The 25,579-nt window shown below is 40.4% G+C and overlaps 1 protein-coding gene across 3 annotated transcripts in view; it reads left to right on the top strand.

The window, feature by feature from the left end:
- The window catches only part of NELL1 (neural EGFL like 1), a gene marked incomplete at both ends in the record, with an annotated part of 772,717 nt that overhangs the window by 485,859 nt on the left and 261,279 nt on the right, over positions 1 to 25,579 (top strand). For all 3 annotated transcript variants that reach the window (XM_080908377.1, XM_080908376.1, XM_080908375.1), the window contains one exon: positions 8,107 to 8,229. In XM_080908377.1, the coding sequence (XP_080764503.1) occupies positions 8,107 to 8,229 (123 nt within the window). The remainder of the gene's footprint in view (positions 1 to 8,106; positions 8,230 to 25,579) is intronic.

The raw sequence follows: 25,579 nt of genomic DNA, 5'->3' as shown, positions 1-25,579 counted from the left end.
GAGATGTGTCAAACATGGAAGAAGTAACCCACTGAGAAAGTGTTTTTCTGTAATCCTGTTTTCATTTTATTTATTTTACATAGAAGGAAACAGACTCAGGAGCAAGAGATTTCCCTGTAGCTCATAGCTGCTTCATGTTGGGGTTGTGGATAAAACTTATGCGTCTGTAGCACCATTTTTTTTCTCTTCCCCTTCAAACACTGTGGGCACGCATACCCATGAGTATGTCCCCACTATTTTGTAGTCTCTCCACTAACTATTGACACCCACAGCGCCTCACCCCTCACTACTCTCTTGGGACATTTTGGTGTAGGAATTACACAGAGGTTTTCAATTACAATGATTCCACTGGCTTCCTGATCCTGGTAAACATACTGCACACACTGGATGGTTTCCAACAGTTTTCTAATAGTTTTTTTTTTTTTTTTTTTTTTTTTTTTTTTTTGACTCTCATGGGTTTTGGAGGGTTGAAGCTCTAAAGGAATAAACAAACATTTCTAAAGACTCTATTGAAGAATCCTTTTAGCCTTTTCTAGTAGTCTAGGTTCCCAGTGTCCAGGGTTCTTGGCATATGAGGCTCTTGGAGTTATTTGCCTTCTAGCAGTGTCTAGTGTTTGCCTGTGTTCTCTGCTGACCTTTTTTCTTCTACTATATCTGCATATTATTTCTTCTGATAAGGATATTGTGTTTAGGGTCTACTCTAACCCTGACGAACCCTATCCTTATCTAAATTGCCTTTAGATACCCATCTCCCCAATAGTATCACATTCTGAGGTTTCTGGCCAGAGAAAATGCTAGGGGACATTCAGTCTGTAACACTTGGACATAGTCAAAAGCTGGAATAAAGGATGGGCTGAGAACTGTAGTCATTCCATGACATGCTCTTAAGCTCTTGCAAGCCTTCATTTTTATTTTATTTTCCTCTCAAATGTCACAGGTCTGGAGCTCCAGAACTTCTGGGTATCTTCATGATCACTCACGAAGGTGGAAGAAAGTAGTTCCTGCTCCATCACTTTTCTTTTGCAGAAGGAGATAGAACAATCCGTTCAGGCACAATCCCCAAAGCAGAAACAAACATTTGTGATAAAGGACGAAAACATTACCCTAGCATTATTTTCCTTGCCATATTTTATTTTCAGTGTTTGTTTCCAGTTTCTTTAGATAGCTGTGGGACCAACATCAGAAGCTGCTTGCTTCACAACAGACAGATCAAAGTGCTCAGGGAAGGGATCACTTTGGGGATGTGCATGGCATGTGACCATTAAAAGAAACCAAAGTCAAAGCAGCTGCTTTGTGTCTTTCTTTAGTGTTCATGGTGAGTCTTCCTGTTGGACTGGATTTTTCAGTGAAGCCACAAATCAGAGGTTCAGATAACACTTATCTGTTAATTTCATCATTTAATGGTGCATTTCTAAATTATCCCAGTGGTATCGTAACTAATAGTTCCTGAATTCATATCACTTGGCCAGGAAGCTGCTTAGTGCTTCTTCTGTTTTTAATTTATTTATTCCATTTAAAAAAATAATATATTTTGATTACATTCTTTCCCCTTCCCCAGTCCCTCCAAGACACTCTGTCCTCTTCCTACCCACCCAGCTTCCTGTACTTTTGCCCCCTCTCAGTCAAAATTTAAGCCCAAAACAAAACAAAAACATAGATTCTCTTGTGTGTTGGGAAGATATTCCTAAACACAATGTATGCCCTGTAGTGTGGTTGATAGACCAAGTGACACTCCTTTAAAGAAAATTGATTTCTCCTCTCCTGGGAGCTATGAATTTGTAAATACTGTCTTAGCTAGGTGTGGGGTCTTTCTCTTTCTTCCCTGTTCTAGGGGTTTGTCTGGCTTGTGCTTCTGCAGGTTTTGTGCATGCTGTTAAAATCTCCAAGTTCCTATGTGCATCAGCCCTGTGTGTCTAGAAAATGTTTTCTTTTGGCATAGCCTCTCTGCTAATTCTCCCATCATCTCTTTGAGCTAATCATACTGCTCACAGTTCAGAGAGACACCAAAGGGAATGAAAGATATTATACATGTTTTCTAAGACCACAAAGTGAGCGAATAATACACAGAGACAGATTAGATTTGGAATTCAGGCCTTTTGACTTTCCAGAATTTCAGGAGACCTAGAAACTTGGGAATATAGAGGACATACAAATTCTTAGCAGAACATTCCTGAAATTACTGGGCCTGGATGCCTGGGGTGGGGTATTGGAGTAGTAAGAGTGCCTGTGCTGACAGAGTGAGAATTGTGGTGATGATGGTGTTAGTGGTAATGAACATGGCAATGCCGACAGTAATGATGGTGACAGTATTGTGATGGCTTCTACCACTTAAAAGCACCTCCTTTGTTCAATTAACAGTATTGTATACATTATGGAATTTATGAGTGGTCATTAAATAAATGTCTCTCAAACATCTGTCTTGTGGAAGAATATGTTTGAATTTGAGGAAATAAAGACTAAGTCCTTCTCCTCATACTGACTACATTTTATTTGCAGATGGGAGTACCATCTTGCAGGTAACAACTTGGACATCAGTACTCACCTTTGCAAGTCTCCAAAGCTTTTCCTCTTCACAGAGAATCTTTAGATGTGTTTGAATTCATTTTGGTTCTTCCTAGTTCCAGCTCCAAACACCCCAAACTCTTATTTAGCAATAAAATGTACATGCTGGCTCTAAAATTTCAAAAACCTGAAGTGAATAAGAAATAGTACAAGTATCTCTTAGGTATTCTTTGCCCAGCTAAATAACAAACCAGTGTTAATGGTTTAGCACAGAGTACCACAGGCTTTTTTTCCATATGCAGGAGTGTCATGTTTAAGTATAGTTATATAGTGCGTACAATTTTTTATGTTGATTACATAATACTATCTATCCACATCAAAAGTACAACAGTTTTATCTTCTATTTTTGTTTTTCCTGCTTTCAAGGAATTACAAAGGAAGAGAACAAATATTTTTTACCCATTTCTCCCACTGTCTTCATTACCTCTTAATGCCATATCTATCCTGGCTGTCACCCTACTCAGTGCTTTAAGGACAACCTCCTGTTTGTGAGGCCAGCTCTACTAGTGCACAGTTATACTACTTCCATGGAACAGCCTCTCTAGGGGGAACCAGGATGGAAGTTTGTAAATTTGGAAGTGGTTTAAGCTATTGCACTTTGTCTCAGGAAAGAATAAAACAGGCCTGATAGTTGTTACGTTGGTGTGTTCCTCAGGCAGGGAGACCAGTGCCCCATGGAGAATTGGCTTAGATTTTAGCACCAGACTTCAGCAGGGAATCAGCAGGGCTTCAGGCTCCAAGACCTTTTACTGGTTGGACTTATACCTGCTGTGAGGCATTGATAGCTGTCTCAAGAGCTTTTGTCTAGGGTTCCTGGAACTGTGCTGGGACCCTGATGGGTAGAAATGAACATGATTTAGTCTTCTGTCCTGACATACAGTGAGCCCAGAACTGCTATTATTTTTGACATAGAAAAATGCTGCTTGAAAAAAAAAAAAAAGAATTGTGTCATGTTATAAATAACCTACATTTGTAAGCCCAAACTTTAAAGTTTTAGAATTTGTATTTAAGAAACTAGGGAATAACTCATCTCATATGCCACTGCGAAGCAGACAATATTTTCAACTAGAAAAGAACAGACAATATCTGGGTCATTAGAAAGATAATCAACATAAAGAATTTCTATTCTCTGAAGTCCGTTTCTTTTAGGTCCTCATCCCCGGGAGATTGTATGATCCTGTGAAGGCATAGACAAAACATTCCATGTGGTCTTTTTAATGCATTTAATGATGCTTGGTTTATGGAGTAGGACATTTACTCCTTTAAAATTTGTTATATTTTATTTATTTTGTGTGTGGGAGGAACATGTGTGCCACAGTATGTGTGGAGGTCAGACCACAGACAATAGGACTCCGTTCCTTCCTTTCACCATGTGAGTCCCAAGGATCAAAATCCAAACATCAGGCATGGTGACAAGTGCTCTTACCTGTTGGCACTTCTTGCCCAAGTCACAAAATCATTTCCATGACCTAATTTTATGTGTATATTAGCTGGAAGAAAAAAAAAACTCACTACCATCCATGGTTATCCCCCCTCCACCTAAAATTAGTCACCAGTAAGCATGAACCCAACTTTCTGTATTCATAAACTTACCTAATCTGGGTATTTATATAAAATGAAAACTCTTAACATGTGTTCTTTTATGATTGGCTCTTTTCATTTTGCATGAGGATTTTGTCATGTGTGATGGGTGTTGTGTGAACGGTTGGCACTCCATCTTGTATCATCACTGGGTAATAATCCCCCGCATGATGATTTCACATTTCCTTCATGAGGGGACCGCCACTCCACCTTTCAGTTATGAACATTAAGGTACAAGTCTCTGTGAAGACATAGATTTTCTTGTCTCTTAGATCTATTGCTGGAGTTGTTACAATAAGCCTTTGCTTCATAGTTTGAGAAATAGCCAAATTAATCTCTGAAGTAGCTGAAATATTCTATAGAGCTAGTAGCAATTTCTCTACATAATGTGCCAGTTTATTATATTCTGTCTTTGCAATCCTGGTTAATCTAATGGGTTTGAGATAGTATTTTACATTTGTCTCAGAATTTCCTAATATCGACACATTTCTTCATGCATTTATTTGCTATCTGTGTATCTTCCTGAAGGAAATTGGCACCGAATATTTTGTACCCTTTTACAACACAATTAATTTTTTAGTATTGCACTGTAAAAAGTTCTTTACATAATCTAGATTTAAACCTTTCCACAGATACATGGCTAGAAAAATACTTTATTTCAATTTGTAGATATCTTCAGTAGCATCTGAACCCTGTTCCTTGGTGGCCTGTCTCCACAGTCATGGTGAGAAGCAAACACAGGGCCATGCCAATGTCAGCTTGATTCCTTGCTTAACTTTGTTCCTCTCAATTTCCTCAGCCAGGTCAATAACACTGTCTTAATCCTCCTTGACCCTCTGCAGCTTTTTCTTCCTCCCTCTCTGTCCCCCCCCCCCCCCCATATTTGGTATTTATATGAGCACTTAATTTCAGAAGCTCTGCCAGAGGCTGGGGAGAATGAAAAACAGAAAGGTGTAATCCCTATCCTCAAGAGATTTGTGCTCTTGTAGAGAAGAAAGACATCTATCATACTTTAATGAATGTAGAAATATAAGTGTATTAACCCATGAAGGAGAAGTACTGGCTGTGAAGTGAAAATGTTCCAGGGCAAATGGCTCCAGCCTGGGGACTCTGGTTTTCTTCTTGCAGTAAGGTAAAAGTTTAACTGAGATCCCAAGGACAAGGAAATACTGTAATGTAAGTGGAAGAGGAACGTGCCTATGGACAAGAAGAATGGAGGACCTTCTGAAAGAGGACACAAAGCAGTTTTTGGTTGGAAAGGAGCAGAAACAACTTTATGATGTGTCTAATGCTTACTTAAGAACAGCGAGGAGGTGGTTGGCTTTTGCTCATTTTTAACAAGGAATGGCAGGAGAATCAGATTTTCTTTCCCAAATGATTTCCAGACATGTCATATGAAGAATGAATTGGCAGAGGGAAGGAACTTGGTAGGGAGGGAGCAGGGTTATTGGGAAGGTGTGGCTGGGGCTTAAATGGGAGGTGTCAGTGGTGTGGCATTCCTGCAGTGGTGGGAATAGGACAAGGGGGTTATCTTCTGGGCTCTCCAAAATGAGAAATCTACACAACTCGATATTAATATAAGACATTATGATAAGAGAAGCTATCAAAAAGTCAATAAGGACTCCCTGGCTGTTTCTTCTCGTAGCTTTTGTCAGTGAGCACTTTGATTGAGTGCCTGTGATTGCTACGGGAAAGAAAACACTTGAATTTTAACTGACATCTAATAAGTAAGTCCAAAAGTAGTTGAGGCACTATGAGCAACAGTAGAACGTAGTTATGGTAATATGATGACAGTGAAGTGAAGTCTCTTAATCTTAGCAATATGCTAGTAAATGTGGAAACCTTCATTAACTGACTTCTAACATGATCTCAGGAGATACACCCTGCTGACTCATATTTTAGTATTAGTAAATACAACACATAGAGACTGAACAACTTACCATAGTTCACATAGCTGGAAACTATCAGTCTGGGGTGTCTGATTCTAGATCCTGTTTTCTTTACTCTCATATCTTGCTACCTTTCATGAGTCCTTACATATCTTGTAGCTTTGGCATTGTTTGCAGCATCTGGAAAAGCAATTTCATATGTTTAGAAGGAAGTGGTGTACTGCTTGTTCCTCTTTTCTGTCAGATACATTTTTTAAGATCCAATTACTTTATAGACTTGGGCAAGGCCAAGATAATGGGATATGGAAGCTTCGTAGGCTTCATCCTCTGGCTTAGAACTAGACCCTCAGGAAGTAGTAGGAGATCCCTGGGAATCTGGGAGCCATGTAGAAGATACTTGTTTCATCATTGGCAAGATGAGGATACTTTTATTTTTCATGGTTTCACTCTGACCATTACCAGGTAGTTTCCTATCACTGCTCATTGCTGGAATGGTTCATTTGGCATGAATGTTCTCAAATCTGAGACCACCCCCTATCACCCATACTTTGATGCTGGGCAAGTTGTTTAATGTGTATTTTCCCCACTTCCTTCATTATAAAATAAGAAAACTTCTCATCTTGTTGGGTGATTTAAATAGTTGACCACCTGTAAAATGTATTTTAATGCCCAGCATTCCATTGGTTCAATGCCATTATCTAAAATTCTGGTAAATTACGGACATCAAACTGTCCCTCAAATATGATACAAATTTCTTCAAAGTTAATTGGCATTGATGACAACATGTGAAAATATCACAATGCAGTATTAAGTTTTTTTCCCTCACAGTGGGATAAAACAAAGTATAAGATGGGTGACATTCATGTGGTCTAAGAGAACAGAAATGGAAAGGATGTTTTTAGTGTGGGTTTGAAGCAGTATTTAAAGTTAGGCAGGGCTATATTTATTCTAACCACATGGAGGGAGGAGTATTTTGAGTCAGGAAAACAAAGTGAAAAAAGCAAGAGAATGCTAAATACTGAACTACAAGAATGAAGTTGTATTGCCTAGACAGCATAGTGCCAGGTCACTGTATCAGAGAACTGTCCTCTAGGGTACACACATGAGCAGGTAGTCAAGGACAGACCTGACTAGGGAGTGTTTCATAACTACCCCTATTCACACACACCCATACACACATACACACATTATCCTTTTGTTTTGAGTCTTTATAGGCAACTCTGTCTAAAAAGACCATCCTGCTCTTGAAAGATGAGGCTGCATATTTTTGTAAGAAGTATCTTCTCTCCTGTAGACACAGTGACTTCTCTGTCACAAATTCTCATCCTCTTGGTGTGCAATCCTCTTAGCATGGCAACACATACTGGTTTGTCCAAAACATTCAGAATCATGCCCATTATCAGGACACCATTATCAACAGAGTATCCTTTGCTTTAGGTGTGTCACGATGGTTGGATGAAATATAGCCACCTACTTAAAACTGTATCACTTCTCTCTTATGTTCCTGTTAGGTATGTATTGGTGTCTGATCAGCACAAAGCACTCAGTTGTCAATCAATTTATGCTGTTATGCAGCCGTCACATGCTGCATAAGGCCCTGTTTTTCTAGGGGTGGCTATGCTGAACTACTCCTGGATGCACTTACGAATCTTTTAAGGAACTTTCCTTGCTGTGAACTGGGTCAGTGAGTGTCAATGGAGCTTCTTGATATTGTGTGACCAGTAAGTTTAGAATAATAAGAATTGGTCGCAAATGAAATTCACCAATAGAGATTTCATCAGTGCCATGATTGAGAATCAACCTCTAAGACTCAAATATTAACATAGTAAAGGTTCCATAGTTTCTTTAGGACAAAGACAGTAGATATAAAAAGGAAGTTTTTGTGTGTTCCAGGATTGCCTCAAATTTGATATCCTCTTGCCTAGGACCCATCCCAAAGGCTAGAATCAAAGGCATGATTCAGTGTGCCTGGCTAGTCAATACCATTCTCATTGGCGAGTTCTAGCACACTTCTCCAGGCTACCTGTTTCTACTTTTGTAATGGCATCTCTTCCCCTTCTTTCCCACCCTGCAGAGCATGATGATTGTGGCAGCGGACAACACAACTGTGACAAAAATGCCATCTGTACCAACACAGTCCAGGGGCACAGCTGCACCTGCCAGCCAGGTTATGTGGGAAATGGCACCATCTGCAAAGGTAGGCTCCTCTACCTGCCATCCTGTCACTATGGGAGCTGAACATAGATGGTTTCTGCCCCTGGCCTCTCTGCTGGCCAGGGTACTGTACATGCAAGAAAACGCCTTAGTAGTTCTGGACCTATGGATGTGGGTCCTGGTGCAGTTCCTCACCTGAATGGAGTGCTCCAACTTTGCCTCTTAGAGAAAATTGGAACTAGTGATGGAAGATCCAAATCTGGTGTGACTATGGGTCCATGTGAGCTGTAGTCAGAGGGTAGGTGGGTACCAATCCCACTCATGTTTGGGGTATCTGCCTTACTGAGAAACTTCACCCTTAGAAATGCTGATTAGAGCTCAGCCACTGTTCTGGCTTTGTATACATTTTATGGTAATTTCATATACTGCCTTCAGTGTTAAGAAAATATGGGACCTCCCCACTGGTCACTCACTGTTCACATACTCTTTTTCTACAGAAGCCCATTGGTTCCTGCCAGTCCTTGGACATGGCTATTCTCTCAGCCTTCATGGGTGGTCACTTTCTTTATGTCTCTACACTGATGTCCACATATCACAGAAGACACCCTTAATGTTGCCCAATTCAAACATTGGGCTAAGAAAAGAATGTTCCTAGCATACTATAGCAATTTGTTAGCTATGCGACAACCAGCCCAATCAATAAACAAGGAAAGAGACACATCTTCCCCCCTTCTCTTCCTTCCCTTTCTTTCCCTTCTTTCTTAACTAGAAACTAAAACAAAAGGCAGAAGGATAATTATAATTACAGTGTGTAACTTCTAGGATAAAATTTTGCTCACATATTTAAAAAACAGTCTAAAGCACTTTAAGCCAAGCAATGCATGTTGCTAAATATCTTGGCATTTAGGGTTAAAGGGACAGAATGCTTGCAGACAGCTCTAAATGAGATTAGCATAACCTGACCTGAGGGTTAAGATTCTGAATAGGAGAGTGTTTATCTGCCTTGCCAGCCTGGCATTAGTGCTGAAATGGAAATCAGGCTTTAACCAAGCAGTTGTCAATATGTAGCTGATAGACTAAGCCTCCTTTCTTATCTGTCATTAGCTGGATAAAATCTGGTGATCCTGGAAAGCATTCTTGTCTCAGTGGCTGGTAATATTGGCATTTGTTTTGTAAATACATACTGAGTGTGAATTTTATGTCTGGTTCCTCTGCTCCCCCCACCCCAGTAAGATAGGGCCTCAGAGAATGAATCATTTAAACATGGAAAACAGTTTGAACAAAGGCTTCCAACCCAAGTGGTAAAGATGACAAAGCAGCATTGGCTCGTACAGAAGAGGCTCATGGGAACTGTGAAAACACTGAGCCTTGTGCTGTACTGTGTATACAATAGGACTCCTTTGGTTACTAGGAAAAGAAACCAAGGATGAAGACTTGTGATTTGCAAAAGCCGAGAGAGGAATGTAAGTTTGGGCTTCCTTTACAAAAGCAGGCAAAGCTTGCTCCTTAAAGGTACCTAAATATTTATTCTCATTTGTGCTGGAAATTGCCTGCTCGGTGTGACTGCTGACTCACAGGACCGCTATAGGTCTCTCCTGCAGTATGGAATCCTCACATGGATATGCATTCCCACATGGCAGGAGCAGACAACTTGAATCAGGCACCCTCCCTTCCTCAAATGTCATATCCCAAATCCACAGCGGACAGGGCACTCAGGATGTGATGATCTCTGCAGCATTTCTCTGGATATCTGTATCATGCACCAGGTCTTTGACATCCAGCACCCAAAAGGGTGCCATCACTATTATTCCTGGAATAGCACAACACATGTGCCCAGTCCCAACCCTTTCAGTGTCTGCTGGTAGAAGTCTTTAAGCTATTTTGGTATGATGAAAAGCCAGAGAGGCATCTGGAGGGACTGCATGTGAACTAAAGATTTCTAGGGCATCCAACCCAGACTTCCATCTTATACAAGAGCTGGTGAGTAGGTGAGACAACATACAGACATGTTGGATGTGTGTGACCTCTCTTCTTGTTGTCTGCACTAAGAATCGGTGTGCTCAGGGAACCACCCATCCTGGGTCTTACTGAACCCTACTTAGAACAAATCTATGTGTGTGAAGTTATGGGGAACTTTTCCATGGTGATTATGGAATGCCAAATCCTGAGTGTGGAGCCCTTTTAGGTGATGCATACTTGTAAAGTTGGTCCTGCATGATGTGAACAATAATGAACAGACACAGAAACAATTTCCCAGGAATATCACAGAACCTAAAAGATGAAAGGACCCTGGCATGGGGGATAACTGCTCCAAAGGATACAGTTTGAGGAGAACACATCCCTGAGGTTTCTCTTGTGGGTTGGCCTTTTGTTCTAATCTCTCACTGAAAACTGGGATTCAATTTGTCTTAGACACCAGCTTGACCAGGGAACTTGATGCAAATAAAAAAAGCTGGCTAAATAGTAGATCTGTTTTTAAAAAAACTGCTAAATTGCTGATAAATTTTTTGAGAACGGTTGTGGTTTTGTGAAGAGGGGAGAAATGTTAGGCTATCCCACTCAGTAGCAAATGAAAGGAAGGTAAAGAAGTCAAGCACATAGAGGCTGAAGTGCCAACATGAAGCTTCCTCTCATGCCTCAGGGCAGGAGGCAAGCCTAGAATGGGTGATCTAATGGTCACACTGATTTCTAGTGCAGAGATGAAGAAAGAACTGGGAGGCAGAAGTCCATTATACCCACATCTTCCCTCTAACTCACCTGCAGTCAAGATGAGGTTCAGTCAAGAGGCCAGATGGGATTGCTCAGGAAGGAATGTCAAATGGTGTGTCAGCACCTTCTCCCAAACTTCACACTCCTAATGATGTTTACTAAAAAGTGGCGAAATATTTGTGCCTGCCATTTCACTGGTGTTCAGATCTACAAGATACCTCAGGAGCCCTTTACAAAATGTGTAATTATTTACATGGAAATCAGAGCCTAAGGAGCTAAGTGCAGACTACTTTTACTACCTCTGTATCTTGATAAGCTCTCCAAAGAATACTCAAAAGCTAGCGGAGGCATTCATTCAAACTTTCCCAATATTTCACAGGAGCTGATAGGTTGTGACACTCTTGTGATGTCATTTCTTGTCTATAGAAGTGAATTAATTAATCTTCCTGTTCCTGGGGTTTATTTTCAGATATCCCAGGGGATACTTCAGTGATCCTGTTAAATGTGGAGATGCAAATGTCTCTAGTACTTTTCAAGTCCTGGGTTCCCATCTTGATGCCTTATGCTGGGAGATGATTCTTTTTCTGCGTCCCTCAAAAGCTCTCTGAATGCCACCTCAGCCTGTACCACCATGTATTACACCTTGTTTACGCATCTGCTTCCTGGACACATGGCTCAATACATCTGCAGCAATGCTAAGTAAAAGAGGAGTGTACCATAGACCTTGGAAGTTTCCTCATGAGAGAACACTAGGCAGATGTGCCTTTCTAATGTATCAGGAAGGTTTTACAAGAAAGCAAGTATCTCTGGGGTCCCAAAAGTTAGGGGGTCACCCAGGCTTTATCCCCATCTGAGAAACCACGGGTTCCCAAAATAGATACACAAACCAATCTCTATGTGAAGCCTGGGCTACTAATGGGAGAGCGGCTTCAAAGAAAAGCACTAGTTTTGTTCACTGTATGAATTTTAGGCACATAAGGATACTTGCTTCTAATGCTTTTAAGAATCTATTAGTTCTCAGAGGTGCCATGATATGAGCATTTTGCAGAGAGCATTTGCATAGAAGGGCTACTTCCTGGAGACATCTATTTAATGGGAGACTGGATACTTCTGCAGTATGGCAGGAAGCCAGAAACGGAAGGCTAGGGAAGGTTGGGCATAAAAGATTAATGTGACAGCACACACTCACAGTGCACCTGCCATCTTGAGTTAGCAGATATTCTAAGGAATGCAGACATCTTGCAGGTGCTGAGATGATTTCAGCAGCTCATAGGCAGTGTGAGAGAAAAAGAGCGGGAGAGAGAGAACAGAATTGTAAGTTGTTATAGCAAGCTATCACTGAAAATAATAAAATTGATGAACTGCCAGGCTGTGAATCAGAGAAGATGAAATTTGAAGATTTTGAAGCAAATAGCAAGAGAAATGTGAAGCCTTTGGCTAAAGGTGCTTATAACACTCTAGACGGAGTTTTGAAACGTGGTTAATGTAATGAGGAAGAACTCGGCAATGCTTAATTCTGAAATTCCGCTGTTAGGTTTGCAGACAGAATGTTGAAGACAACATTGATAACAAAGATGGACTGATAAGAGGGTCTGACCCAGCTAGAGACCAGTCCATTTGTAAAAGCACCTTCATACCATAAGCTGGTAAGGATGGTGTGTCTTTGTTGTATGTTAGAGCATCTTTTGAGTATATGTTCAGGAGTAGAATAGATGGGACCTCAGGTAGTAAGTACTATTACCAATTTTCTGAGAAACCTGTCCCAGACTGCTCTTTGGTTCCTTTTTTGTTTCTCCTTGGTTCCTGTGTCCTGAGTGCTCCAGGTGGGATCCTCTTGGACCAGAAATTTGAGCAGAAGTGGTAGTCTTACCTGTACTCTCAGATGTGTCAGCCATCCTGAGAGACCAGCTTGTTCCCAGCAGGGTCTGGGTATAGAGATCTGTAGCACAGAGTCAGCTTCAATCTCAGGCAGAAACTGGAGTGATCCTGTCCCAGACAGCTCCTCAGTTCCTGTTTATTTATTTTATTTTTATACATATGTGTGCCTGCTTGTCTGTGTGAACATCCAATATATGCAGGTATATTCAGAGGCCAGAGGGCCATCAGAGTTTTTGGAACTGCTGTTACTGGTGGGTATAACTAATGTCAGGGCTGGAAACTGAACCTATGTGCTCAGCAAGAACAGCAAGTGCTCTTAAATACTGAGCCACCTCTTCAGCCCCATGGACTATGATTATAATAGTCAGAGCCACCTAAAATCTTTTTTTAATTAATTATTTAATATCCTGACCAGTTTCTCATCCCTTCTCTCTCCCCAACCTCTTTTCTACTTTTTCTCAACCCATCCACTCTTCCTCCATTTCTCTTCAGGAAAGGAGAGGCTACTCATAGACACCAAATAGTCCTGGCGTATCAAGTTGCAGTAAGTCCAGACATCTTTTTCTATTGAAGCTAGATGAGGCAGCCCAGTAGGCAGAAAAGATTACAAATGCAGGGAACAGAGTCATAGACAGCCCTGCTCCCTCTGTTATAAGTCCCAAATGAAGACCAAGATACACAAATTTAACATATGTATACAGGGCCTAGGTTAGTCCCATGCATGCTCCCTGGTTGGCTGTTCAGTCTCTGTGAGCCCTTATGGGCCTAGGTTAGTTGATTTTTTATGTTTTGGTGTGATGTTCTGGACCCCTCTGGCTCCTGCAATTCTTTCTCCCCCTTCTATAGCATTCAACATTCCTCAAGATCTGCCTAATGTTTGGCTGTGGGTTTCTGTAACTGTTTCTATCAGTTGCTGGGTAAAGCCTCTCTGATGACAATTATGCTAGGCTCTTGTCTGCAAGTATAGCAGAATATCATTAGCAGTGTCATGGCTGGGCTCCCTCTCATAGCATCGGTCTCAAGCTAAACCAATCATTGGTTGGCCACTTCCTCAGTTTCTGTCCCATCTTTACCCATGCACATCTTGTAGGTCACCTAAAGTTTTCTATGTATGGAGGTTAATGCAGGTGGATTCCTTTTCCTTAGTGTTCAAGAATCTCCTTAGCTGAATTTGAACATTTTGGGGCCAATTTGTTTTACCATAAAGAATGGGACTCTCAAATAATATAAGACAATTAAGAAAGCTGACTATAAGTCAGTTGCATAAAGGCAAAACTGATGTAAATGTGGATGAGGAAAACTCCAGTTCAATAAAACTCAACTTGACAGAAAACATGCATATCAAAGGACATAAATTTGAACATACAGTGGCAGAAAATTACTTGTTACAAACATGCAGACCCAAAATATGCTTATGCATGCACAGACCTAGGAAGAGGTTTTTATAACAGTAAGTCTCTCTCTCTCTCTCTCTCTCTCTCTCTCTCTCTGTGTGTGTGTGTGTGTGTGTGTGTGGATCCATCTCTATCAACCCATAATCAATCTCCATATTTATTCACAAACCAACCAACCTTTTCTTATTAAAGGAGGCCTAAACTCTCATCAAACCCTTTGTTCTGTGAAACTTTGCTCCTTCTGAGCATTTTGAGCCTCATCTGTCAATACAGTGTCTCTGCCTCTTCCTCCATAGTTATGCTAGAAGACCGCTGACCATCCCCTGACCAGACAAATTACCTTCATGCGATACCGCCCCCTCCCTGGGAATCGATTCACGATCTAGAATACCCTCTCACATCCTCCGCTTTCCATTAATGCTCCGTTCACCCTCCTCAGTGCAGTTCAAGTGATGATTCCCTTTATCTCCTCAGTCAGAATAGGTGAATTCCCTCTCGCTGCTGATGTATTCTTCCGTGTTTTATCATCTAGGCAAACCTACCAGTTCACACATAGCTTCTTGCCGCCATGAGAATCCTACATATGACGATGGCTTACCAAGCACTTGAAGTGGGCTGGACCACTTGACACAGTCAGCTGTGTTCATGTAGTATGATGGTTGAGTCATTCCTAAATATAGACCATCAAGGAGAAAGTGGGATCTGATATCAAGGCAGCAAGGAACAACCATAAACTTGCAATCGTTATTGCTAATCCTATACCTTGGCGGACACCCTTGGGAACTTGGCTTTGCTGAATTAATCTCTAGTCTGACTATTCCAAGCAAAGCAGAGCTCTTTATTGACTCTCAAGTAGTATAGCACCTTCTTTCATTAAGCAGGATGAGTTCTTGTTATATTGTCCTGTGTATTTCTGCAATTTCAGCCCCTTCATCTTTGCAACCCCGCTGATTATTCTGCCTTAAAAACTTTTTCCTGGTGTCATCAGTGATATAAATGGCAACAAGCATATAAATTATTGAATAAATATTTACACTATTTGCACTATTGTAGGCACTGGTAAATGGATGGGTTTTTGTCTCAACTATATAACTCAACTTCCTGCAGCATTTGAGATCATCAACTACTTTTAACTGTTCTAAAAGAGAAAACCCACTCCCATCCCCAGAAAGCTCACCGTCCTCTACTTCTTTCAATTTCAATGAATACTCTGATTTCTTTGGTAAACTTTTCGACTAGTCTCTCAACATTTTCTCTTCTTTCCTCAGTAACTGTGTTCAAACATAAAGGCTTAAACACCACCAGAGTTGTCTCCCTGAACCACCTGCCTGATTCTTTCACAGGCCCTGTGGTCGCCTTTGTCCCTTGGGAATGTGCTCCAAGATTATCAACGAATGCCTGAAATAAAACCACACATACGTGTGTGTGCACAGACATATACACATTGTGTATTTCATACATAATATTCTCCTATGTTAACAGGCAGGCAACACAATCAGCAGAGATACACCAGACAAGAAGGTAGTTCATATCCACAACAAGATAGAATAATACATACCTGTTTTCATGATGCTACCCAGAATGGCACACAATTTTATATTTCTGAATTACTGTTGAAATTTTCCACATAAACATTTTTGGGTAGCAATTGTCTCTAGTTAACCATACCACAGAAATAAATATCAAAGTAGGGGAGGGGATTTTATCTCACAATTGTACAACCCAAACAAAGGCTTCGCTTCATCCTCTAAGCCATTTGTCAACTGGGCACTAGGGTCATCTCTTACCAGATTGCTTAAGAACAGACCTAAATGTTTCCTTTTGTTTCTGGCTTTCATGTTCACACAATTCCATCAGAAAGATCTGTCATCTGTCCCTTATCCACAATGCAGTAACTTCTTGGCACCTGAGACGTCTGTCACAGCTTAAGCCACAATCATCTCCTCACTGGTATGTGCTCTAGAAAGAATAACAGCTAGAATTTTGAAAACTACATATGTGATGGCAAGGATTGTATACAGTAACTCCTATTTTCTCATAGATTGGATAGTGGAGAGCTAGGAGTGATGCCGACATCACTGAGAAGAAGAGGTGCTTCAAGAAATGAGCAGCCACAGCAGTGAGGGCCAGGCTGGTGGAAAGGCAGAATGAGCTGTGGTTGGAGTAAAAGGTCTAAAATGAAATGGAAATTCAAAAAGTAATTGCCCCCTCTTTTTCCTTGAGATTAAAAAATTTCAAAGATAACACAGCCTTTGCCGGATTGTACAACTAAGATGGGAAAAAGCCATTTTGGTGAGAATCACCCCTATGTGAGAATTGTGTCCTGGTTGTAAACTTTGCTGGTAGACATGCTGGTCTCATATGTTGCATTTATTGGTACTAGCAATATGGCCATGAGTGAATGGCTATGTTTTTTTCGCTCTAGCTTCTACAGCATCAAGGCTGTCAAAGTTTATACAGCAATGCACAATGCTCATTTCTCCAAGCCAGTGTCCCTGTCTCTGTCGGAGACCTTGAGTCATGTGCTTATGATTTTAAATAAAACAACCCAGATAAACTGAATTAAAACATCACTGGAAATTTCTGCCTGCTCATCTGTATTAGTTACCTTTCCCTTGGCTGTGGTAAAATACTGTTCTAATTTCATTTCTGTTGCTGTGATATAAAATACTCTGACAAAAAGGGGCTTTGAAGAAGAAGGGGTTTATACACTTTACAATTGCAGGTTATAGCCATAATTGTAGGGACAGTGAGGCAGGGACTCAGCTATATCACATCTACAGTCAAGAACAGAGAGAAACGCATGTGTAGGGAATGATGCCACCCATAGTGGTCTAGGTCTTCTATGTCAATTAACAATCAAGGCAGTCTCTCAGATGCCAACCTGATATTGATATGTCCTCATGAATATTCTCTTCCTAGATGGCTATAAGTTGTAACATGTTGACAATCAAACCACAGCAGCACATTGAACAAAGCAACTTTAAGGAAGCATTTATATCAGTTTACAAGTTGAAAGGTATTCCATCCTGTCAGGGAAGTCAGGGTGAGGGACTTTAGGTAGCTAGTCAAAATACATTTATAGCCAGGAAGCAGAAAAACCAGGAATGCTGGTGCTTATGTATTTTTTCCTATCTTATCAGTCAGACCCTAGTTCATAGAGTGATGATGGGTCTTCCTGCATCAATTATTCTAATCTAGACAATATCTCATACACATGCCCAGAGGTTTGACTCCTAGGTTATTGTAGATCTCTTCAAACAGTCAGCATTAACTTGTATGTGATCTTGAGTCATATCACTAGGTAGAATCAATTTCTCTTAGGCTATACAGAGCTTTCTCACAAACATACACACACATACATATGCACATAAACATAGGAAGACATATATGTATGTGTATGTATGTATTATATACATTCAATAGTCATCTCTGTCCCTGTTCAAGGTATCAATTGTGTTAATAATATTAAGTATGCCTTAAGACCATCAGAGCCATGTCTTTCCTATTTTAATTATTACGGGGCTGGGATGGCTACTTCAATATATATTTTAAGAAAACAAAAATGAGAAATGTTCTTTATGTGATCTGAGGGTCATAAAAATTCACCTAAGTGTCGCGGGTACTGTCGAGTTGGACATTGTCCTTTCATGGGTGTCCTCCCTTGTTGTAATCAATAGAGTCATTCCTGAGATGGGAAACAGTCTCTATGTGATCCCACATAGCACAGACACTTAATTCTCAGTCACAGACAAACCCAGGGTCACTTTATTCTGTAAAAATCAGGACACTAACCTGCAACGTGTTGGAGCTTGAGCTGTTACGGTTTTCCTGTCACCACAGCAGGTTTGAGTCAGTGGAGAATAGGTATGGGACAGGACAAACATCACAGTGGACTTTGGAGTATATAAGACAGCAGTACTATACATCAGAGATGACTTCCCTTCCCTCCCAATGTTATGGGCTGATACTGTAGTTGAGAATTCTGAGGATTTCACTGTGGCTTGGTGTGGGGAGCTCAGGGTAGAGACTTCATCAGGCTTGCCAAATAGAAGTTCTTTTACAAGGCAGTATGCGCTGTTTCCTGGGGAGACAATGAAAGCTGAGGCATCTCTTCTGTGACTGCTTCCTCCTGGAGGCTGGGAAGGTGTGAGAGCGCCCCTGTTCCCAGGTGCACTACTATTGTTTGTGGTGATGGCAACAAGCAACAAGTTGCAGTGGCTTTGCAAACTTCCTGCCAGACAAATGCTTACAAGCCAGCACTGTTACCAAATGTGCCAGCAAGTCACTTGTTACGGCCCTAAGAGGGGAAGCATTTTATAATACTGATTTAACTTTGAGAGAAGAAAAAGCTTCTAAGCCCAAAGAAAGTTATTATGCTTAATACTTCAGCAAGTCATCCTTTGAAAATGTATCTGGAACTAGAAAATAGAAGCGATTTTTCTCCTACTCGGTCACTGAAAGACAAGTATGCCTGTACATCTGGTAAAGGGGTGAGGGTCACTGGAAGCTGTGCTGCCCCTCCTAAAAAGAGAAGGGGACATTGACAGACCAACAGAGACAGAAGCCAACTTCATTGACAAAAGCCCCCTCCATAGGCTGTGTTCCTTGGTTTATTAAGGTTGATCTTGTGGTTTGTTTTTTTTTTTTTTTTTTTTTTCCTCTTCTTTTGGACCTTTAATATTTCTTTCCGTTGCTTTTCCAATAGGAGAGTGGGAAAAAAGGAGTCTCTTGAATATACTTAAATCACAGTTTGTCGCTAAGCGATGTCAGTACTTACTGTTTAAGGCTCACAGCCTGGAAGACAGTAAGGAAGTCCCCTGAGGCTTAAAGGAAGCATCCTAAGATAGCTTGACTCTCAGAAGGTGTGGAAATAAGACCTGTTGACAAGTGCTGATTCTTTCCAGAGCTGAGATTGCACTTGAGTGAATTTCACAGGCGTTTGTATCCTACTTGTCACTTTGTAAATGACTTGGAAGATTAGCATAGCCATATAAATACCAACAGGCAACTAAGCATTGCATTTCTATTGAGCCTTTGGGAAAAAGATTGCCTTCCTTTCCTAAATAACATTTTCCCCAGGCAGCTTTACTAGGAGATGCCATCCTCGGTGTCCACGTTCTGTGCTGCATTGTGATGAGTGCGGCTGTGCAATTATTGACAAAATACTCATTATCCAGTAACTGATCGTGGAGAGATCATTTGGTGGTTAACGGGACATACAGATTTTGCAGAGCATCTGAGTTTAGTGGCCAGCACCAGTGTTACACAGCTTGTAACCATTTGGGACTTTAGCTTCAGGACATTGGCTATCTTCTGAGCCTCCCAACACCCACACTCACACACATAATTAAAAATGAATCTCAGAGAAGCAGCCCGTGATGGATCCCATTATAGAACAGCAGCCATGGGTGCATCTGTATTGGGTCAGGTTGTGAACAGAGTAAAAATACTGCTTTGCTTTGACCATGCTCAAGACAAGATTAGCATTACAAAGAGCTATTAACCCTCCCCCCACTTTTGAGACAGGATCTCTCTTCAGGCTGTCCTGAAACTGGCAATTGAGATGATATGTCCTAGCCTTCACAGAAATCCATCTGCCCTTCTCCATCTCCTGAGTGGTAGAATTCAAGGCATGTATTACCATACCTGCTCTAATCTATTCACTTTTAATGAATGGACAAGTAGCTGTGTCCTCCCCTACCACACAGGTACAGGGTGAATAATGTTTTTATTAAATTCAATGTGAGCTAGAGATAGATGCTCCCTTTCAGGTATGACCCATAAGCCACCTGGGCAAGGTCTGCTCCTATCTTTCTACTGATGGAGGGATGCAGCTTCTGAAAACCACGAACAGGTGAACTCCCTTGGGAAGACAGGCTGCAGCCATACCTGGTGAACAGTGGCAACCAAAACAGGTAACTGGGCATCTGTTAGAACTCTCCCATTTTCTTACTGGATACAGGCAGATTCAATCAGGCTGCCCTGCCTAACACTGTTTGGAGGAGAAGCTGAGAGTTAAGTGGCTAAGGGTCTGGGATGAATGCTGCTGTTGGGTCTATGTGCACCAAACACTTTGTACTATTATCTTAGCTAGTTTCTTTGATTCGGGTCTCTAGGCAGCTAAGCATGGTGATAGACTTATTAAAGTATCTCTTATATTCTAAGAATTAGAAGCTTTTTCAGGACCTCAAAAGACTCATAATGCTCTTTGCTTAACCTGTCCTTAAGAGAACAATGTGACAGCCAGTCTTCCTTGCTTTGATCTCCCATGTTTTGGCTCTTAAAACCTAATTTAATGCATAGCTTTAATTTTAAGTCATGGATTTTTTTCTCTGCTCCTGACCTTCAGTAATGCATGGGTGTTTGTGCATAGTAGTAAATAAATGCTTGAAACAGCAAATATGTTATAGGCAATCTTATAAAACTAATATCCACCATAAACACCAGAAGCTGCATTTGGATATTGCCTGGTAACCTGTTTGTTTTTTTTTTATCTTGGTCAGGTTGGGTCAGTTGAAGTCAGTAACTTAATCCTTTGGGGAACTGATTAGTCCTCATTTCTTCCCCATGGGATGCTTTCTGTGTTGTCCAGTAAAAGAGAGCAAAGGCCATTGTTGGGATCAGATTAATAAGAGAGTTTTTAAACATGCCCAGATTCACAGCTGCATACAGATAGACCAGAAACCACAAGCTACAGAGAGATTAAAGACAGAGTGGTGAAGAACTCAGGTCCTGAGACCATTTTAGGGCCACACTGCTCTCAGAAGGAAGTCTTTGATTTCTTGCCTGGATATGACACCAACGAATATCAGACTCTGGTTTTCTCATTAATTCATTTAGCCAAATGCAGCAAAGGACAAATTGAGTAAAGTTTACAAACAGTGTGCGACTCCAAACATAATCTGGGTTTCCTGGTCATTGCTTCCCTCCTCAGTGAACTATCAGTGGGAGGGATGATTCAGACATGTCATTCCACCTGCTGTCTGCACTTGCCTGCCCTCAAGTTTTCTGCTTCACCTAATCCAAAACAGGTCCATGGATTTCTGCATTTCAATTCAGAGCATATTCTGTTTGCTTTCTGAAATAGAGTTAGCTGTGTATGTGGCAGAATTCTCCGGGCCCTGGGCAACTGTCACTTAAAATCTCATTCTGGAAATGTGACATCCTCCAGTTCAACCACTTGGACCAGAACGTCTGCTCCTGGTGCCTTCATCTAACCCTGTTTTCTTCTCTTTTCATTGAAACTGTATGAGATAGGGCAGCGTGTGTCAATCACCTGTACTCAGTAAGGAAATGACAGAGCTCTAATGGATGCCCAGTTCCCATGGTTGCTACAGCTCACCAGGTGTGGCTACAGAGTCATCCCAAAAGAGCTCAGCTGTCCTTGATTTTCAGCAGCAGAGAAATGTAGTAGGTAGTAGGTAGGTCATGCCCAGGTGGTTTATGGGTAGCACTTTTCATTGGCTCACACTGAATTTAATAGAGCCCTTTCCATGTCATTTCTAGCATCAGAACAAAATGATCATGTGCCTTCGAAAAAGAGGAAGGACATAGCTATTTGTGGGCACAAGTTGTCTTCCAATCACTGCTACCAGTGACTTGTGCATAAAATCAACATGCACATAAAAATTTGGGTGAATTTCAGAAGCCACTCAACGTGGTTCATTGTGAGGGTCATTTGTAGGTCATCTGATGGTCGTAAGGAAGACTGGCATAACCAGGATTTGAAGATCGTCCTTGTTGGGTGAACCACCTCATTGTCATCACTGCTCCTCTCAGGCTTCAGTCAAATTAAGGCAATTGAGATTTTTTTTTTTTTTTTTTTTTTTTTTTTTTTTTTTTTTTTGCTGAAGCTCTTGACTTCCTAGTTTAGAGTAAATTGAGAAAATGCTCTGGGGGGTCACTTGAAAGTAGTGTGAACAGCTCTGAATCCTTAATGACCTCTTGGGCAGAACTGCAGGTGACATAGAAGACACCAGAGCCCTGCACCCTTCTGAACTGTTTAGTTACATAGCTGCTTGCTTTTGGTTTATACAGTGGCTTATTTTTTTTGTGCTTCTTGACTGTTTCTTTACCTTGATGAATATGTCAGCTTTAAGACTTGCAAGAAAGAACTGGTACACTGTTTTTTGGGGTTTTTGTTTGTTTGTTTTTTGTATATTTTTTTTAATCTCATCCTTGGATGGATCATCTAATTCATTTGGGTTGATCACATTATTATTTTATTATCAGCTACTATTGTTTGGTCAGGGAAGAAAGACTCTATTTAGACAGGTTTGTTTTTAATTCATGGCCTCCTGAGTCCTGGGACTATAGGTATATGTTCTTCTATGTATGGTGATAACAGTTTTTAATGTGACAATTTTAGAGATCCTGAGCAGGGATATCACAAAAGAAATAAGTACTTGTTAAAATACTTTGAGTAATTAGTAGGTAAACATGAAGAAGGCATTCTTTATCACTCTCTAAGAAGTAGGGTAGTTGCAGGTATAAAATGGTGAGATAGGGAGATAATTTGGATTCAGCCTTCTAGATAGGTTCAACCTAGACACGTTAGGAAGTATAGGCCACATTCCTATGTTCTAGAGTTACATTAAACCCTGATACCTTTAAATACATTATTTTAAATAATGTGTATGTATGTTTTATGTATATGTGTTTGTTTGTGAGCACAGATGCATTCAGAGGTCAAACGCATCAGATGCTTTTGAAACTAGACACACAGGTTCTAGTGAGCCTTTGGGTATAGATACTGGAAATTGAAATCAAGCATTCTTCCAAGAGGTATCTGTTCTCCAATCCACTGAGCTGTCTTGCCAGCCCAAACCTTGGATCTCAAATTACATTTCTTTTTTGACAACTGTATTTATGGCTGACCAGGGAGGTATAGTAGACTCACTTGAAGAAAATTTCTTTATGTTATTAAAATAAAGCCAAACCACACTCACTCATGCAAGTGCATGTGTGCTTTGAAATTTCTATAGTTTGTTCTCCAAAGTTCGGGGAGAGGTATACCCTCAAGAACAGCTTCATTGATGAGAAATTTAACTTGAGCCACAGGTGTAAGGTAAAGTTTTCTGTGAGTTTCCTTAACCAAGAAAGATGTGTGATGCTTCTTAGATCACACTAGACAAGCCATAAGTACCCAATCACCAGCACAGCAACTATATTACATCCAGGATTGTGTTTCAGTGGCAAAAGAATGAAGCATGCTTGCCAATCTATATTCCTAGTGTATATAAAGATTTTGGAAGAGGTCACAGTGCCCTTAAAATAGGGAAAGGGATTGTCTACAAATTCCCTTGTGTTGAGAGGCCAGGTCTGGCTTTCAGTCAAGTGCAGTATCATAGCATTCATTAAAGAGACAGGTGGCTGGACAGAGGCTGAGGCCATTTAATTCCTACTAAAGTTTAACATTTCCTGTCTCAGGATGGAATTTCACCACAAGTCAAATATTGAATAGAATGAGCAACCTTCTTCAAACCCTGAGTTAAACTAAAATAAGAGAGAGCAGAAGAGGGAGAGGAGCAACAGGCTCTAGCATGTACTTTTGTTGTACTTCAAGATCAATTTCAATTAAAGACAGTTCATAATGGAGTAGGCCGAATGTTTTCATAATGACCAGCTGACAGGGACAATGGCTATCAACTTTAAATAGTAATATCCTGTGCTACCCCACAGTTACCCAGCAGAGAAACCTAGCAAGACTAAGGGTACGTGACAATTTGTGCATAATTTTCTGGTATGCTTGAGGGGATCACTTACTGGTATCATTCCTGAATTTACAGATAATAAATCCTTATTAAGGTAGGCTCTGGTAACTTGGAATTTGTACTGTTTTGCAGAAGTTGAATTGTTAGATAAAACTCTAGGCATCATAAACCAAACAGAATTTGAATCTGACATTCTTGGAATTAAATATCAACAGCAGCATATGTCATCCCATCTATAGCACCTCATTTTCTTTTCTTTTCTGGGTTTGCTTTTTTTCTTTTCTTTTTCTTTTTTTTACAGGTTCAGAGGTTCTGTTTATTATCATCAAGGCTATAGCATGGCAGCATCTAGTCAGACATGGTGTAGGAGGAGCTGCGAGTTCTACAATTTCCTATGAAGTCTGCTAAGACAGACTTCCAGGAAGCTAGAATGAGGATATCAAAACCCCTGCCCATAATGATACACAAATTTTATCAAGTTCACAACTCCTTATAGTGCTACTCTATGGGCAAAGCACATGTAAACCATCACAGAAACCGTGAAAAGGTACTGTCAGGAGCAGACATGCCTCTTAGTCAAATATCTAACAATAATGAAATGATTACAAATGCCATATTTTGTGGACTTCTGATGTTTTCAAAGACCATCTATATAAAGTATATCTGAACTGTTAAGCCTTGACTTTTCTTAGCTAATTATATTTCTTTTTTTTACTTTATTTTAAAAAACAAAGATAAATTTACAAAATTTCAGCATTTTTGCATAAAAGTATACAAATACATTTTTTAAGGTTGTAATTAAGTATTTGTGGGTACATATACATACACATGTATATATGTAACAATAATATAGGAAAAGAGGCTATTAATTTGAGGGGATATGAGAGAGACTAGGAGGGGCTGTAGGGAAAAAAGGGGGATGTGATACAGTTCTATTTTAATTAAAATATATTCTTTTTGTTGTTGTTAAACTTCACACAGTCTGTGAGTTGTTTCTGGGGTGTTCAGAGCTTTCTGAGGTTAGTATCCCATTATCAGTGACTGCATATTATGTCTGTTCTTTTGTGACTGGGTAATCTCATTCAAGATGATATTCTCTAGATGCATCCATTTTCTTAAGAATTTCGTAAAGTCATTGTTTCTGATAGCTGAGTAGTACTCCATTGTGTAAATGTACCACAATTTCTGTATCCATTCATCAACTGAAGGACATCTGGGTTCTTTCCAGCTTCTGGCTATTATAAATAGAGCTGCTATGAACATTGTAGTGCATGTATCTTTGTTGTATGTTGGAAGCGCCTCTGCGGAATGCCCAGAAGTGGAATAACTGGGTCTTCAGGTAGTTTTCTGGATTTGCTTTCTTGCCCAAGGAATATGGAGAAAGTAACACTAACCCATAATATGGCATAAACATAACCATCCCTATCTTGTAATGCCTGCTGTTCAGGAACCCATCCAGTGCACACCTGGGTCCACAGTCAGGCAGGTAATGATGGATTGATGAAGAATCATGACTTACAGAGCTCAACTCTTTGGTTAGAAGCTGGTTCAACCTCTTTGCTGTTTCTGTAACAGAATATATAAGATGTAAAAGAAAGTGGATGATTAAGGTCACATGTGAAAGAGAAAAATTTTAAACACCTTCACAGTAATTAACAATTCCATGAAGCCAACAAATTAGTACTGTGAGGCAAAG

Source organism: Micromys minutus, assembly GCF_963924665.1.
Source record: "Micromys minutus genome assembly, chromosome: 32".
Taxonomy (NCBI): Eukaryota; Metazoa; Chordata; class Mammalia; order Rodentia; family Muridae; genus Micromys; species Micromys minutus.
Note: the sequence above shows the minus strand (reverse complement) of the source record. Positions and strands in the feature narration are given on the sequence as shown.